General features: G+C 37.8%; 1 protein-coding gene across 1 annotated transcript in view; it reads right to left on the reverse strand.

Moving 5' to 3' along the window:
• Positions 1 to 8: 8 nt before the first annotated feature.
• Positions 9 to 13,004, reverse strand: part of Ptges3 (prostaglandin E synthase 3) — a 24,396-nt gene continuing 11,400 nt past the window's right edge. Inside the window, exons 2-8 of the mRNA XM_010644652.3 lie at positions 6,710 to 6,823; positions 6,395 to 6,464; positions 5,619 to 5,717; positions 4,803 to 4,892; positions 1,965 to 2,027; positions 557 to 581; positions 9 to 179 (exon numbers count right to left, since the gene is read on the reverse strand). Of these exons, the coding sequence (XP_010642954.1) occupies positions 160 to 179; positions 557 to 581; positions 1,965 to 2,027; positions 4,803 to 4,892; positions 5,619 to 5,717; positions 6,395 to 6,464; positions 6,710 to 6,823 (481 nt within the window). The 3' untranslated portion in view covers positions 9 to 159. The remainder of the gene's footprint in view (positions 180 to 556; positions 582 to 1,964; positions 2,028 to 4,802; positions 4,893 to 5,618; positions 5,718 to 6,394; positions 6,465 to 6,709; positions 6,824 to 13,004) is intronic.

The raw sequence follows: 13,004 nt of genomic DNA on the forward strand, positions 1-13,004 counted from the left end.
GAAACCCTAAAAAAAAAAAAAAAAAAAAAAAGTTGGAAAAATGGGTTAAAGGAGGCAAATACAGTATCTGCCTTTAGAGCTATCAACTCAGGAATTCTCTCAATTATGAAATCTTGCAAAGTAGTTATTTTCTTTTTAAAATTCAGCTGATGACACTGCTTACTCCAGATCTGGCATTTCTGTAGGGATTTAAAAAAAACAGTATGAATTACAAAGGAATAATCTTCCAATTTTAAATTCTCACAGGAAACACAGAATTAAAAAGTTCCCTGGTAAACTAATTGCTTATTAGCTCAATCATTCATATTTCTACTTTACTTATTCAATACCATAAAGATTAAGCATTTTTCTTCAAAGAATCATTGCTCAATTTTTTGTTCTCCCCCGACCCAGTACCAGGAATCAAACCCAGGATGTTACACTTGCCAGGCAGGCGTGGTGCCACTGAGCTAAATCCCCATCCCTCAAAGAATTACTGTTAAAGGTGACCTCTATTTTGAGGTTAGTCTCTGATCTGAAACATCTGTGTAAATATACTTTTTATAAAGTCACTTACTTTCATCATCACTGTCTTGTGAATCCTGCAGATGGAGAAATAAAAAGAAGTTATCAAGGTTATCAAATATTCCCTTGCTAACTGCATAGTTTGCTTAAAGAAACCAAAGCACTTATTTTAACAAAAATAGCAAAGGCATATATAAATGGCTATTATTAATTTAATCATTGGATTTAAGACCTGGTTTACCTAAAGTGAATGGATATACAGCCGGGGAGCTATCTTCCTGTAAAAAGCTGATGTGTGCTTCCTGGTGAGAATTCAGCTCACCCTTTCAATCCCTCCTCTTAAACTGTCCTTGTCTCTTGTCATTCAATGAAAGGAAAAATAGCTCAATACAAAGACCAATGGGCCAGTAAAGACAAACTCTAATCCTAAATTTTATTTTATTTTATTTTTTTGGTACTGGGGATCAAACTCGGATCTTTGTGCTTGTGAGGCAGGCAGAGAAGCCAATGAGCTAAATCCCCAGCAAATCCTAAATTTTAAAAATCTAATTTCAAAGCCACACCAATTTGCTGAAAGATGTAAATGAGATACCAGAGGGGATAATGCTAAAGAAATAACCTAGTCTCATCTTACAGTTTCACAATGTCCATCTGTTCATTATACTCTGACAAACCCGTTTCTGTTTGTATTTATTTATATCACACTCTACTGAGGTTGGCTTTGAACTCACTAAGTAGCCCAGGCTGGCCTCAAACTCCCAGTGATCTTCTCGCCCCAGTCTCCCAAGTGCTAGGATTACAGCCATGTGCTACCATGCCCAATCTGTTTTTGTTTTTAAAATTATGGTAACTTGGGCTGGGGATTTAGCTCAGAGGTTCTGCTGCCTGCCTCACAAGTGCCAAGGACCGAGTTCGATCTCTGGTACCAAAAAGCAAACAAACACGCAAACACACACACAGGCAAACAAACAAACAAACACACACACACACACACACACACACACACAAGCACACTATGGTAACTTATATTCTTTGTCAAAGTAAGCCTCAAATTTACTTAATAGAATGAGATATGATGTCTTTCTGCAATGATTCTTACAAATTTTAATCCCTTTAGGAATACTCCATCAAAGGTTCCCTACTAGGTACCATCCATTAAAAATAGTCACATTTAAGCCGGGCGTGGTGGCATACACCTGTAATCCCAGCACTCAGGAGGCTAAGGCAGGAGGATCGCTGTGAGTTCGAGACCAGCCTGGGCTACACAGTAAGTTCCAGGTTAAGTCTCAACTACATAGTGAGACCCTGTCTCAAAAAAAAAAAAAAAGTTACATTTAAAAAATGGTATTTAGGAAAAAAACAAGTAGCCAAACAAACAAAAAACTTAAAGCTATATAAAACCACCTGTAAATTCATTGCTTCTTACTATTAAAGTAAACAGAAAAAATCCGTAGACTTACATCATCTGCTCCATCTACTTCTGGTAAATCTACATCCTCATCTCCACCCATGTTGTTCATCATCTATTTGAAGTATAAAAATTAGTTTTAAAAATAATGTTAAATTAAGCCCTAATTATTAGGTTGCACATTCTGGAATATTCAAGTCTGCCATAGGTTTCCACAAACAAAAAGTACAAAGAAACTTATTATATACCTTCATTTCTGGAAAAAATGATAGGTAATTATTAAAAATCCTGGAAACACAAAGGAAATTAAGACTAACTTCTCCCTCTAAAAAAGTGAAGTTATTAAATTCACCAAGCAAGGAATCTATGATAAGAGAAATTAAACTTCAAAATTCTGAATAGTGCTTACTTCCACTGGAAAAACACGGGATCCATCCGTAGTTAAAATGTTTTATATCTAGCCATGTGTATTATAGTATTCTATATAGTGAAGGGCAATAAATTATTTAAAATACCTTTGAGATGGCTAATTTGTACCAAAGGCTGAATATCAAATCAAAGGCCAACTAATAGTTAAAATACCACAAATGAAGTTTTTTCAGAAGTGCACACGGTAGAAAGTAGTCTTGAATACCTACAATAAATTTGGACTAATAATACAGCATGTTTACACATTTACAAAGAGTATTAATTTACTATCTTTACTTATTTATAATAAAACATTATTAGTTGTTTATAATAAAGCATTATTTGAAGAGCTACAGGCCACCAAAGAGTAAACAACTATTGTCAAATAGGGAAGGATTCATCTCAAGTTAAAAGCTATTCCATAATAAATTTTAGAAAAACAAAACTATTTAAATAGTCACAAGCAGGGGATTTAGCTCAGGGGTTCCACCTTCCTGCTTCGCAAGTGCAAGGACCCGAGTTCTATCCCCAGTACCAAATAAATAAATAAATAAATAGTCACATACAACTTTATAAACAAAAACTTTAAAAACTTTAAGAGAGGGCCAGGCATAGTGGCGCACGCCTGTAATCCCAGCACTCGGGAGGCTGAGTCAGGAGGATTGCTGTGACTTTGAGACCAACCTGGGCTACATAGTGAGTTTCAGGTCAGTCTCAACTATATAGTGAGACCCTGTCTCAAACCCCTCCCCCTAAAAATAATCATAATCTAGTTTCCAATAACATAAATAAGTGATAGTGTCAAGGCACTGCTGAACATTTACTTCTTGTATTAGAGATTGAATCCAAGACCTCCTGCATGCTAGACAAGGGCTCTACTATTGAGCTGCATTTCTAGCCCTTTTTCATTTCAAAATAGTCTTGTTAAAAAAAAAGGTCTTGTTTGCCTCAAACTTTTGATCCTCCTGCCTCAGCCTCTGAAGTAGTTCAGATTACATGTGGCACTGCTGCTTTTACATTTGCTTGAGGATGAAAAATGCGCAAAATGTGTGAAGCACAATACTAGGCACTGAGTACACAACAGCAATAGAACTGAAAGTATTCAAGAGCTATTTAAATAAAACACAAAGGTAGCACAATAAAAATGAATAGTTATGAAGTAGTAACTTTCACAACCAAGTTATACCAATCACTATAGACGAAAACAGCACATTTGAGAATCACATGAATATTCTTCCCTCTTACTGAAATCAAGGTGTGACAGCCATATGATATGTTAAATAATATATCAAGTAGGAAATTAGCTCTTTAAATAGATTTTATGGGTATTTAATTTAAACCTAATATTCTCTCTCTCTTTTTTTTTTGGAGACTGGGTCTTGCTTCGTAATGTAAGCAGGCCTTGAACTCATTGTTGCCCATGCTGGCCTCAAACTGGCAGTGATCCTTCGGCCTCAGCCTCCTGATCTAGGATTACAAGCATGCATCACAGGGCCTGGTTAATATCCTCTTCCTTTGTTGTTGTTGTTCTTTGTTTTTCCTAATGTCTTCTTTCTAATCAGCTTTATTCTAGCACATATAGTGAGGGTGATTCTGTCTCCAGAGATCAAACTTTTTTCCTTTGGCCTTGGCAATATGTATTTGTGTGACTTCTTATAAAATAGACTTAGCCAGTCATGGTGGGATGCGCCTTCAATCCCAGCCCTTAGAAGGCCAAGGCAGAAAAATCTGAAGTTTGAAGCCAGTCTCAAAAGAGTGAACTGAATGACAGTTTAGACTCCACAGAAGATCATTTCAGAAAACAAATGTGAAACACACACAAAACAAAACAAACTGGCAAAAAGCTCCTTTCCCTGTTTTTTGCAACTAAAAACCCATACACATCTCAGTATGAACTCAACATGATTCTAATGTTTAAAGTTTTGTATCTGTACTAACAATACAGCTACAAAATGCAAGCCAAATACTATATTCATTCCTCAAAGAAGAAAAATGTTTCAATCCTAACAACTACTGAACTGGACTAACTCATTATGTATTTCAATTTCTGCCTTTCAGTAGTAGCATTTATTATTTATTTAACCTATTTTAGAACATTAATTTTTTGTTGTTGCCTTCTTTCTTTCTTTTTTTTGGTACTAGGGATCAAACTCGGGCCCTTGTGCTTGCAAGGAGGCAGCAGAAACACTTAGCTAAATCCCTGGGCCTTAGAGCATTAATTTTTAAAAAATCATTTTAAAAATTAAACATTAAAATACTATTAAGATCTCATCTGGGTATAGATTTAGCTCAGTAGCACTGCATCTGCCTTACAAGCTCAAGGTCCTGAGTTCGATCCCTGGTACCAAAAAAGCTCTCATCTGGTATTATCAGTGTGGTCTTAAAAAAAAAAGTTATCTTGTGTTCTAGGTGCTTAAAACCAATTAAAATCTATAGAACTACACTGAGGTAGGGGATGTAGAATGCATTTAAAATAACTTACCTCAGAGAAACGATCAAAATTAGACATGTCTTCATCGGAATCATCCTCCCAGTCTTTCCAATTATTGAAGTCCACACTAAGCCAATTAAGCTATAAATCAATATAAACATCACCCTATGATTAGGTTAATTTGCACTTTAAGACATTTCTGAACTACAGGTTCATACCCATTAATGGGACATGTAATTAACACACTCAGGAAAACGTGTATACACATACCAAAACCAAAAACACCCACATGAAAATAGAAAAACCACAAAGTACATTTATAATAAATATACGGGGCTGGGGATTTAGCTCAGTGGTGATGCTGCCTGCCTCACAAGTGCAAGGTCCTGAGTTCAATCCCTGGTACCCAAAAATAAATACAATATAATAAACATTTTCAATAAACTTGTTTCAGAGTTATTAAAATCACCTTTGAAATACTCACTAGTAGCAGATACTTGAAAAAAATTTTTTCTCCCACTGGCTCCAAACTATGTTCTCATGTTGGAGCTAAGCAAAATTAAAGTCTTCTTTTACACAAAGTCTGTCCCTCTTTTCATGGTGATAGACTGAACTCAGGGCCTTGTACATGCAAAGCATACTTTGTACCAGAGATACATCCCCAACCCCAAAGCATAGCTCCTGAATGCAGAAGATTCTACATCAACTAGTGACTGATTTTCTGATCATGTTGCTGTTATAAGGAAAAAACAAAAACATTAGTTTTTATACTTAGCTATGAAATACTGTATTCCTATTCAAACAAGTATATCTTTTATATTTAATATAAAAATATTAAACATTCAAAAAAAGAAAATGAAGACATACCTTTGCCCTTTCTTTTGTTAACCTAGGCCATGACTGGCCAGATTCTCCTTTTCGTAAACAACATAAAATTGATCTGTCTGTTCTTTTATGCTTGGAATCCTAAAAACAAAAGCCATGACATCATTTATCTCTCTAGTATCACTACAGAACAGAAAGCCTGTCCTTCCTCACCTCTCCATTTTTAAAATTTTTTTTCTTTAGAGGTAGAGCCTTGCTATATATGTTGTCCCGGTTGGACTGAGCCTTGTAATCATCCTGCCTTATTCTCCAAGTAGCTGGGATTAGTGGCTTGTGCCATTCTTCCTGGCTTTCACCTCTCCTTTTTCTCTGAAAGAATCAGGCCCTTTGACTTCTAAAATTTCAAACTCCAAATGCCAAAGAACTTAAGACTATAATTTAACTTGATATCATTTTCTTTTGGCTGCATGAATAGAATACTTCCAAAAAATTAACTGAGAATATTATGTCTTAGTATTATACCATATTATATTCTTATTCTGGCGCCTACCTTGCAAGCACAAGGGCCCAAGTACAATCCCCAATACCCCAAAAAAAAAAAAAAAAAAAGATTCTTAGAAAGACAAGCCTTAAGTGTACTGCTGTGAGTCTAAACAGTGATAAGAATAAAAAGAAAGGGGGAAAGATAATGCAAAGTATAAATATACCTAGCTGAGTTATAATTGCTAAACAAAAACTAGTGATTACCGCTAAATAAATACTTGAAGTATGTCCATTTTCTCACATTAAACCAGGATTAAAATATTAAGAGTACTTACATTTGGATCAATACAGTGAAAAAGATCAATTTCATTTAAATGTTTAAAATTATCACTTCCTCCAAGACAACTGTATAAAAGAAAAAGAAAAATAAATAAGCTTCTTCAAAGATTAATCTTAACTACAATGAAAACAAACAAACAAACCAGGGACCAGGGATTTAGCTCAGTGGTGCCTCCACCTGCCTCGCAGGCACAAGGTCCTGAAACAAACAAACAAACAAACAAACAAAACAAACAAAAAACAAAGCAAGACCAATATTTAGTTTTCTGAAATAAGATTTTAAACCAAATTACATAAAACAGTAAATTTACCTGAAAGTAAGTTTGGATTTTTCAAAATTTACATTAACATCTTTACTGTCTTCAACACAAAATTCAATGAAGACATAGTCCCTTCGATCATACCACTTTGCAGAAGCAGGCTGCCTACAAAGAGAAAAATCAAAGTCAAACTCATTAACTGGATATTTACATAATCTCCGAAGTTCAGTATATCGTATTTCTTTGCTCCATTACATGGCACTGGTTATTTTGAGACAGTTCAGTATAATTTAAATAGAAACTTTAAATGTAGTAGTTAGCGTAAAAATAAAGTATTAAGTCACTTTTGGAAAGAGCAGCAATACTAGGAGTGAACCCAGGCCTTTACACTGAGCTATATTCCTATCCCTTTCATTTTTGCTGCTTATACTAGGGATTGAACCTAAGGACTCCTACAAGCTAGGCATGTACTCTACCACTGAAGAACATTCCCAGTTCTTTTGAGACAAGATCTTAACTAAGCTGCTAATTTGCCCAGGCTAGGCTCAAACTTGCAATCCCCCTGCCTTGGCCTCTCAAATTTCTGGGATAAACAGGCGTATGCCAACCATGTCTGGTTAAGAGTGAAGTTTTTTACAACTTCATCTTTTGATCTTCTATACCTATATCCAAGATATACTAGAAGCAACTATAATATTTGCTTTTTTTTAGTATTGTGATTCTTTCTTTTTCATACTGTTGGCTACTGAAACTCAAACTATCTTTTTGTTTTGTTTTGTTTTTTGAGACAGGGTCTCATTTTGTAGTTCAGGCTGGCCCAGAACTTATTATGTGCCGGGGATAGCCTCATACTGGCAGCAAATGCTGGGATTACAGGTGTGTGTACCACATCCAGCCCTCACACTATCTACTGAAATTATGTTTTAAACTGAGTTTGTGTGCCAAGCATGGTAGCACACACCTATAATACCAGCACTTGGGAGGCTAACCTGGGCTACAGGTTAAGTGAGCTTAAGGCAGCCTGAACTATATAATGACTTTTCCTCAAAAAAACAAAACCAACCAGCAGGTGTGGTGGTTCATGCCTGTAATCCCAGCACTTGGGAGGCTGAAGCAGGAGGATCACTGTGAGTTCGAGACCAGCCTGAGGTACACAGTGAATTCCAGATCAGTCTCAACACATAGTGAGACTGTCTCAAAAAACCAAAACAAACAAACAGGACCAGGGATTTAGCTCAGTGGTTTTGCCGCCTACCTTGCAAGCACAAGGACCTGAGTTCAATCCCTGGTACCAAAAAAATAAATAAAAAGCAAAACCAAGGTTTAGCTCAGTGGTTCCGCCTGCCTCGCAAACACAAGGTCCCAAGTTAGATCCCTGGTACCAAAAACCAAAACCAAAACCAAAACAACCAGGTTATGGTGGTACACACCTGTGTAACCCCAACACTGAGCAGTCTGAGACAAGAGGGATCACTGTGAGTACAAAACCAGCGAGTTCAAACCAGCACGAATTAAAAATAAGACCGTCTCAAAAGTAAAAACTTAATGCTTTAGGGCTGGGAACGTAGCTTAGTGGTAAAGAGTATTTATTTGTCTAGCATACATGAAGCCCTGGGTTTGATTCTTAGATTGCATAAAACAAAGAAAAAGTTTTTAAATGGCTAAAACCCATTAAAAAGTAAACACATTCAAGTACAGTTAATAGGCAATAAAGACTGCATATATGTCAAACTGGCATGCTATGTTGCTTGTATGTAATACCACCAACTGCTCCAGAGACTAAGGCAGAATGACTCCAAATTCAAGGCAGCCTGGACAACTCAGGGAGATCCTGGATCAAAATATTTTAAAAGGGCAGGGGATTCAACTAAGTAGTAGAGTCCTTGCCTAGCAAGCTTGAGGTTCAATCCCTCAATACTATGAATGAATGGAGAGAAGAAAAAGATAGATTATACATGGCATTCTTTGTGATACTATATCCAGACAAGTTAAGAGACAGCTTCTGGGCAGGTTGAGGCAGGAAGACTGTCACATGCCAAGAGTTTACATCCCAGCCTAGTTAGCAGATGGGGGGGGGGGAATGTCAGTCTATTTTGCCTCAGCTGCCTCCAACTTGGTGATCTTCCTGCCTCGGATACTATTTGTGTGTACCAGGCCGGTTGAGACTTTTGATTTGTATACCTTAATCTATAATCTTTTGCACATATATGGTATATATTATTTCCTATCTCATTTTCTTGCCAAAATAGTATCTTCAGTTATGTGGTGACATTGTGTCTTTAGAAGTATTTGCTACTTTGTAACTGGTAGTTTTTTGCTCAGTAGTACAGCACAGGTTTTAGCATGTACAAAGCCATAGGTTTAAACCACAATGTGTGTGTACATTAAAACTCTGAATAAATTTTAATTAAATTTGTAGTGCTGGGAACTGAGCTCATGCCCTTGGGCATGTTGAATATATACTCTACCACTGAGCTAAACCTTCAACAGATGTTCTTTTTCTGGAAGTACTATAGGTTGAGCTCAGGACCTTCACACTGAGCTACACATTCCCAGCCCTTCTATATTCTGAGACAGTCTTACTGTAAATCACTACACTAAGTCACCCAGGCTAAGCTCAAACTTGCATTATTCCTGGCCCAGCCTCCAAGTGCTAGAATTACAGACACGTGTCACCACCGTGCTTAGCTTTATTTCCCCTTTATTAAAGTCCACATTAGCATTACAAAGTATTATACTCAATAAAGGAAAATGAAGTTCAAAATAAGGGGATATAGCTGGGCATGCTGGCACGTTCCTGTAATCCCAGAACTCAGGAGGCTGAGGCTGGATGACTGCTGTGAGTCCAAGGCCAGCCTAAGGGGAGATAGTTCAACATGAAGGCCCTAGGTTCAACCCCCACTACCCCAACCAATTCCAAAGTTGGTAGAAATTCTTTATGAGGTTCTGGCTTTGTCTTTAATCTAGGATGTGAACAGCACTTGGAAAATCATTTAAAAGTTTGCATGCCCACAAAGAAGTATCAATTGTTTTGGGTCCCGGAACAAGATCACACTCTTCAAGTGTGTTCACTCTTTAACACAATTCCCAGGCATGTGTATCTGGTTTGCTGAAAGGTTAGCCAGTGAGCATAAAGTTCATGGTCTCTTGTAACTCATGAGATTAGCAGCAAGCTGACTGATTGGGGGACAGCAGGGTGCTGGACCTATAGTGCTGGCAAGCAGCTGCTGCTACTGAGCAGTGGTAGAGGGTCACACCTAGCATGACATAGGGTTGCACCTAGCTGGGGGGTGGGAGTGGCGTCTGCATGAAACTGGAGAGAAGCCCAGCCTAGACTGCAGCACTAATTCTTTACAAAATGGCAATGAAAGAATGAGGTATTTTCCCTTCTTTTCCTTTATTAATTTCTACTTGTGTTAACTGAATAGTGCGCCTGTTCATTAGGGAAACTCCTTTGGAACTCTAGCTTTGTTGTTGAAGAAAATGAGGGGGAAATTTATTTTCTCAAACCTTAATCTGAGCATCACTAAAAGTGGTATAGGGAGATATGTATCCCCAGATTTGATGCAGTATGTATTCCACAATACTACAGTATTTTTTAAAGTGTGATCTCAATCTTATAAACATGTAAAGCTTAATTCCTGTCTAGAGGAAAGATGAGAAATAAGAACAAGATAAATGACAGGCCATCAGGCTACAAAGTGAAAAATCTTGAACACTGCTTTGCAAATCACTGACATAAAGAGAAGGAAGCACTGCTTTAGACTAAAAGATACTTGAGATTTGTGAAACAAGCACAGTTCAAAATCATGGTTTGCATCTTGATTCAAAGGACGTATTGTGCGGCCGTAGATTTAGCTCAGTGGTGTTTCTGACTCGCAAGTGCAAGGTCCTGAGTTCAATCCCCAGTACCAAAAATCAAAACAAAGTATTGCCAGCCTGAATTACTTGAGAACTTCTTTCAACCAAAACAAAAAGAAATTAAACGGAAATGTGAGATAAAAATCAAAATACACAGGGTTGGCCTTAAACTACTTTGGGAAAGGAAAATAAGGATTAATAAAACATGGCAAAACTGTTGCATCTAGCCGGGCATGGTGGCGTACACCTGTAATCCCAGTACTCAGGAGGCTGGAAGGTCGCTGCAAGTTCAAGACCAGCCTGGGGTACATAGTGAGTTCCAGAGCAGTCTGAACTACATAGTGAGACCCTGTCTCAAAAAACCAAATAAATAAATAAATAAAATAAATTGTTCAGGCCGGGGATTTAGCTCAGTGGTTCGGTGGCCTGCCTTGCAAGCTCAAGGACCAGAGTTCAATCCCCGGTACCAGAAAATAATATTAAAAATATTCTTTATGGGCTGGGGATTTAGCTCAGTGGCTCTGCTCCACCACCTGCCTTGCAAGTGCAAGGTCCCAAATTCAATTCCCAGTTCCAAAAGAATAACGCAAAGTCCTACATTGGACTTCCTCTATGGTCAAAAGAAAAGCCTCTACATTAAAAATGACATCAAATTTTCTTGTTGGTTTCTAGTATATGTGCTGCCGAAGTGAGCACACTTGTTGGTTTTAGTGGCAGTGAGCATCAAATCTCAAGCATTTTAGACAAGTACTGTACCACTGAATTACTGTATCTCCAAATAGCATGAAATTCTGTGTAGATTGTTTAGTTTTCTACTCAATTAAGACATAAGAAAAGGCTGCAATTAACTATAGCTCACAAATTCTGGCTAGGACTATCCAATTGTCATTTACTGTAATATTTCAAAAATTGTTGCTCTGATAAATGGTATTTGTTAATCCACAGATATTTAGATTGTAGGTTTTCCTTATTTTAATGTGTCATTATCGCAAATAAAAATAAAATCCACTGAGGAGAGGTAGGAGTGACAGATAAAACAGACCCTGTGATAATGGTTGGCACTAAATAATTGGTACATTGGGGGTCACTACTGCTTGTACTGTACCTTTTGTGCTTGAAGAAAATTACACAATAGTCAAAAGGCATTAACATAGGGCCGGGGATATTACTCGGCATACAGGATCTGCCTAGCAAGCATAAGCTATTGGGTTAGATTCCTATACTGCAAAAACTAAACAAACCTGATAAGAATTTGCAATAATTTCACAAATGGCTATGTAAATCTGAAAATGTTTATAGTATTATTTTGTAAAAACCAAATTATGGTGCCAGGCATAGTAGCGCAAGCTGTATTCCCAACACTCAGGAGTCTGAGGCCATGAGTCAGCTTGGGCTACACAATGAATTCAAGGCCTGCCTGAATTACACACAGCAAGACACTGACTCAAGAAACAAAAGACTACCAGGGGTGGTGGCACAAGCCCATGATCCTCGCAGTTGGGAGGCTGAGGCAGGAGGATCACCGCGAGTTCGTGCCAGCCTGGAATACATAGTGAGTTCAAGGCTAGCCTAAAACATACAATGAAACCCTGTCTCAAAAAAACAAAAAAAGAGAGACAAAAAGAAAAGGAAGTAGGGGGAAGCTGGGTGGGTTGGTGAGCGCCTGTAATGCCAGCACTTGAGAAATGGAAGCAGGATTGCCAGGAGTTCAAGGCCAACCTTAACTACATAGTGACACCCTATCTGTAAAAGACAAAACCAAAAATAAAAAACAAAACAAAAAACAAACAACACACACACACACAAAAGATTTTGCTAATTTCCTCTTGTGCTTGCCATGAGGCTAACAATGCCTTTTTCTTTCCCTATTAACCCACAGAAAGGGGACTGATTTGTTTTTTTGGTACTGGGGATCAAACTTGGGACCTTATATTTGTGAGACAGGCAGTGGAACCACTGAGCTAAAACCTCAGCCCCAGGACTAATTTTTTAATACTAATTTTTGGTGGTGTGGAGTATTTAATCTAGGACCCTTACACTAAGCTATATTATATCCCCAGGCAGTTTTCTGAGAGGCCGGCCTAGGCTACACAGTGTGCTCAAGGCCAGCCTGAACTACATAGGGACACCCTGTCTGTAAAAGACAAAACCAAAATACAAAAACACACACAAAAGATTTTACTAATCTCCTTTCACTTTCCATGGATGGGGCTCACAATACTCAGCCCAGGATGGCCTTAAACATACTGCAATCTGCCTGCTTCAGACTCCTGAATGCTAGGATTACAGGAGTGGGCCACCACACCTGGCTGTAGATTTTAATATGATAAAATCTGATGGGTTTTAATTCTCATTTGTAGAAAATTACAGTACTCTTCAATTTAGAAAATGGATAAACTGTGGGGGGCTGGAGATTTAGCTCAGTGGTTCCACCACCTGCCTCATATGCAGAAGGACCCAAGTTTGATCCCGGCACCAAAAAAAA

The sequence above is a fragment of the Fukomys damarensis genome, unplaced genomic scaffold (genome assembly GCF_012274545.1).
Source record: "Fukomys damarensis isolate Sample0158 unplaced genomic scaffold, DMR_v1.0_HiC HiC_scaffold_15, whole genome shotgun sequence".
NCBI lineage: Eukaryota > Metazoa > Chordata > Mammalia > Rodentia > Bathyergidae > Fukomys > Fukomys damarensis.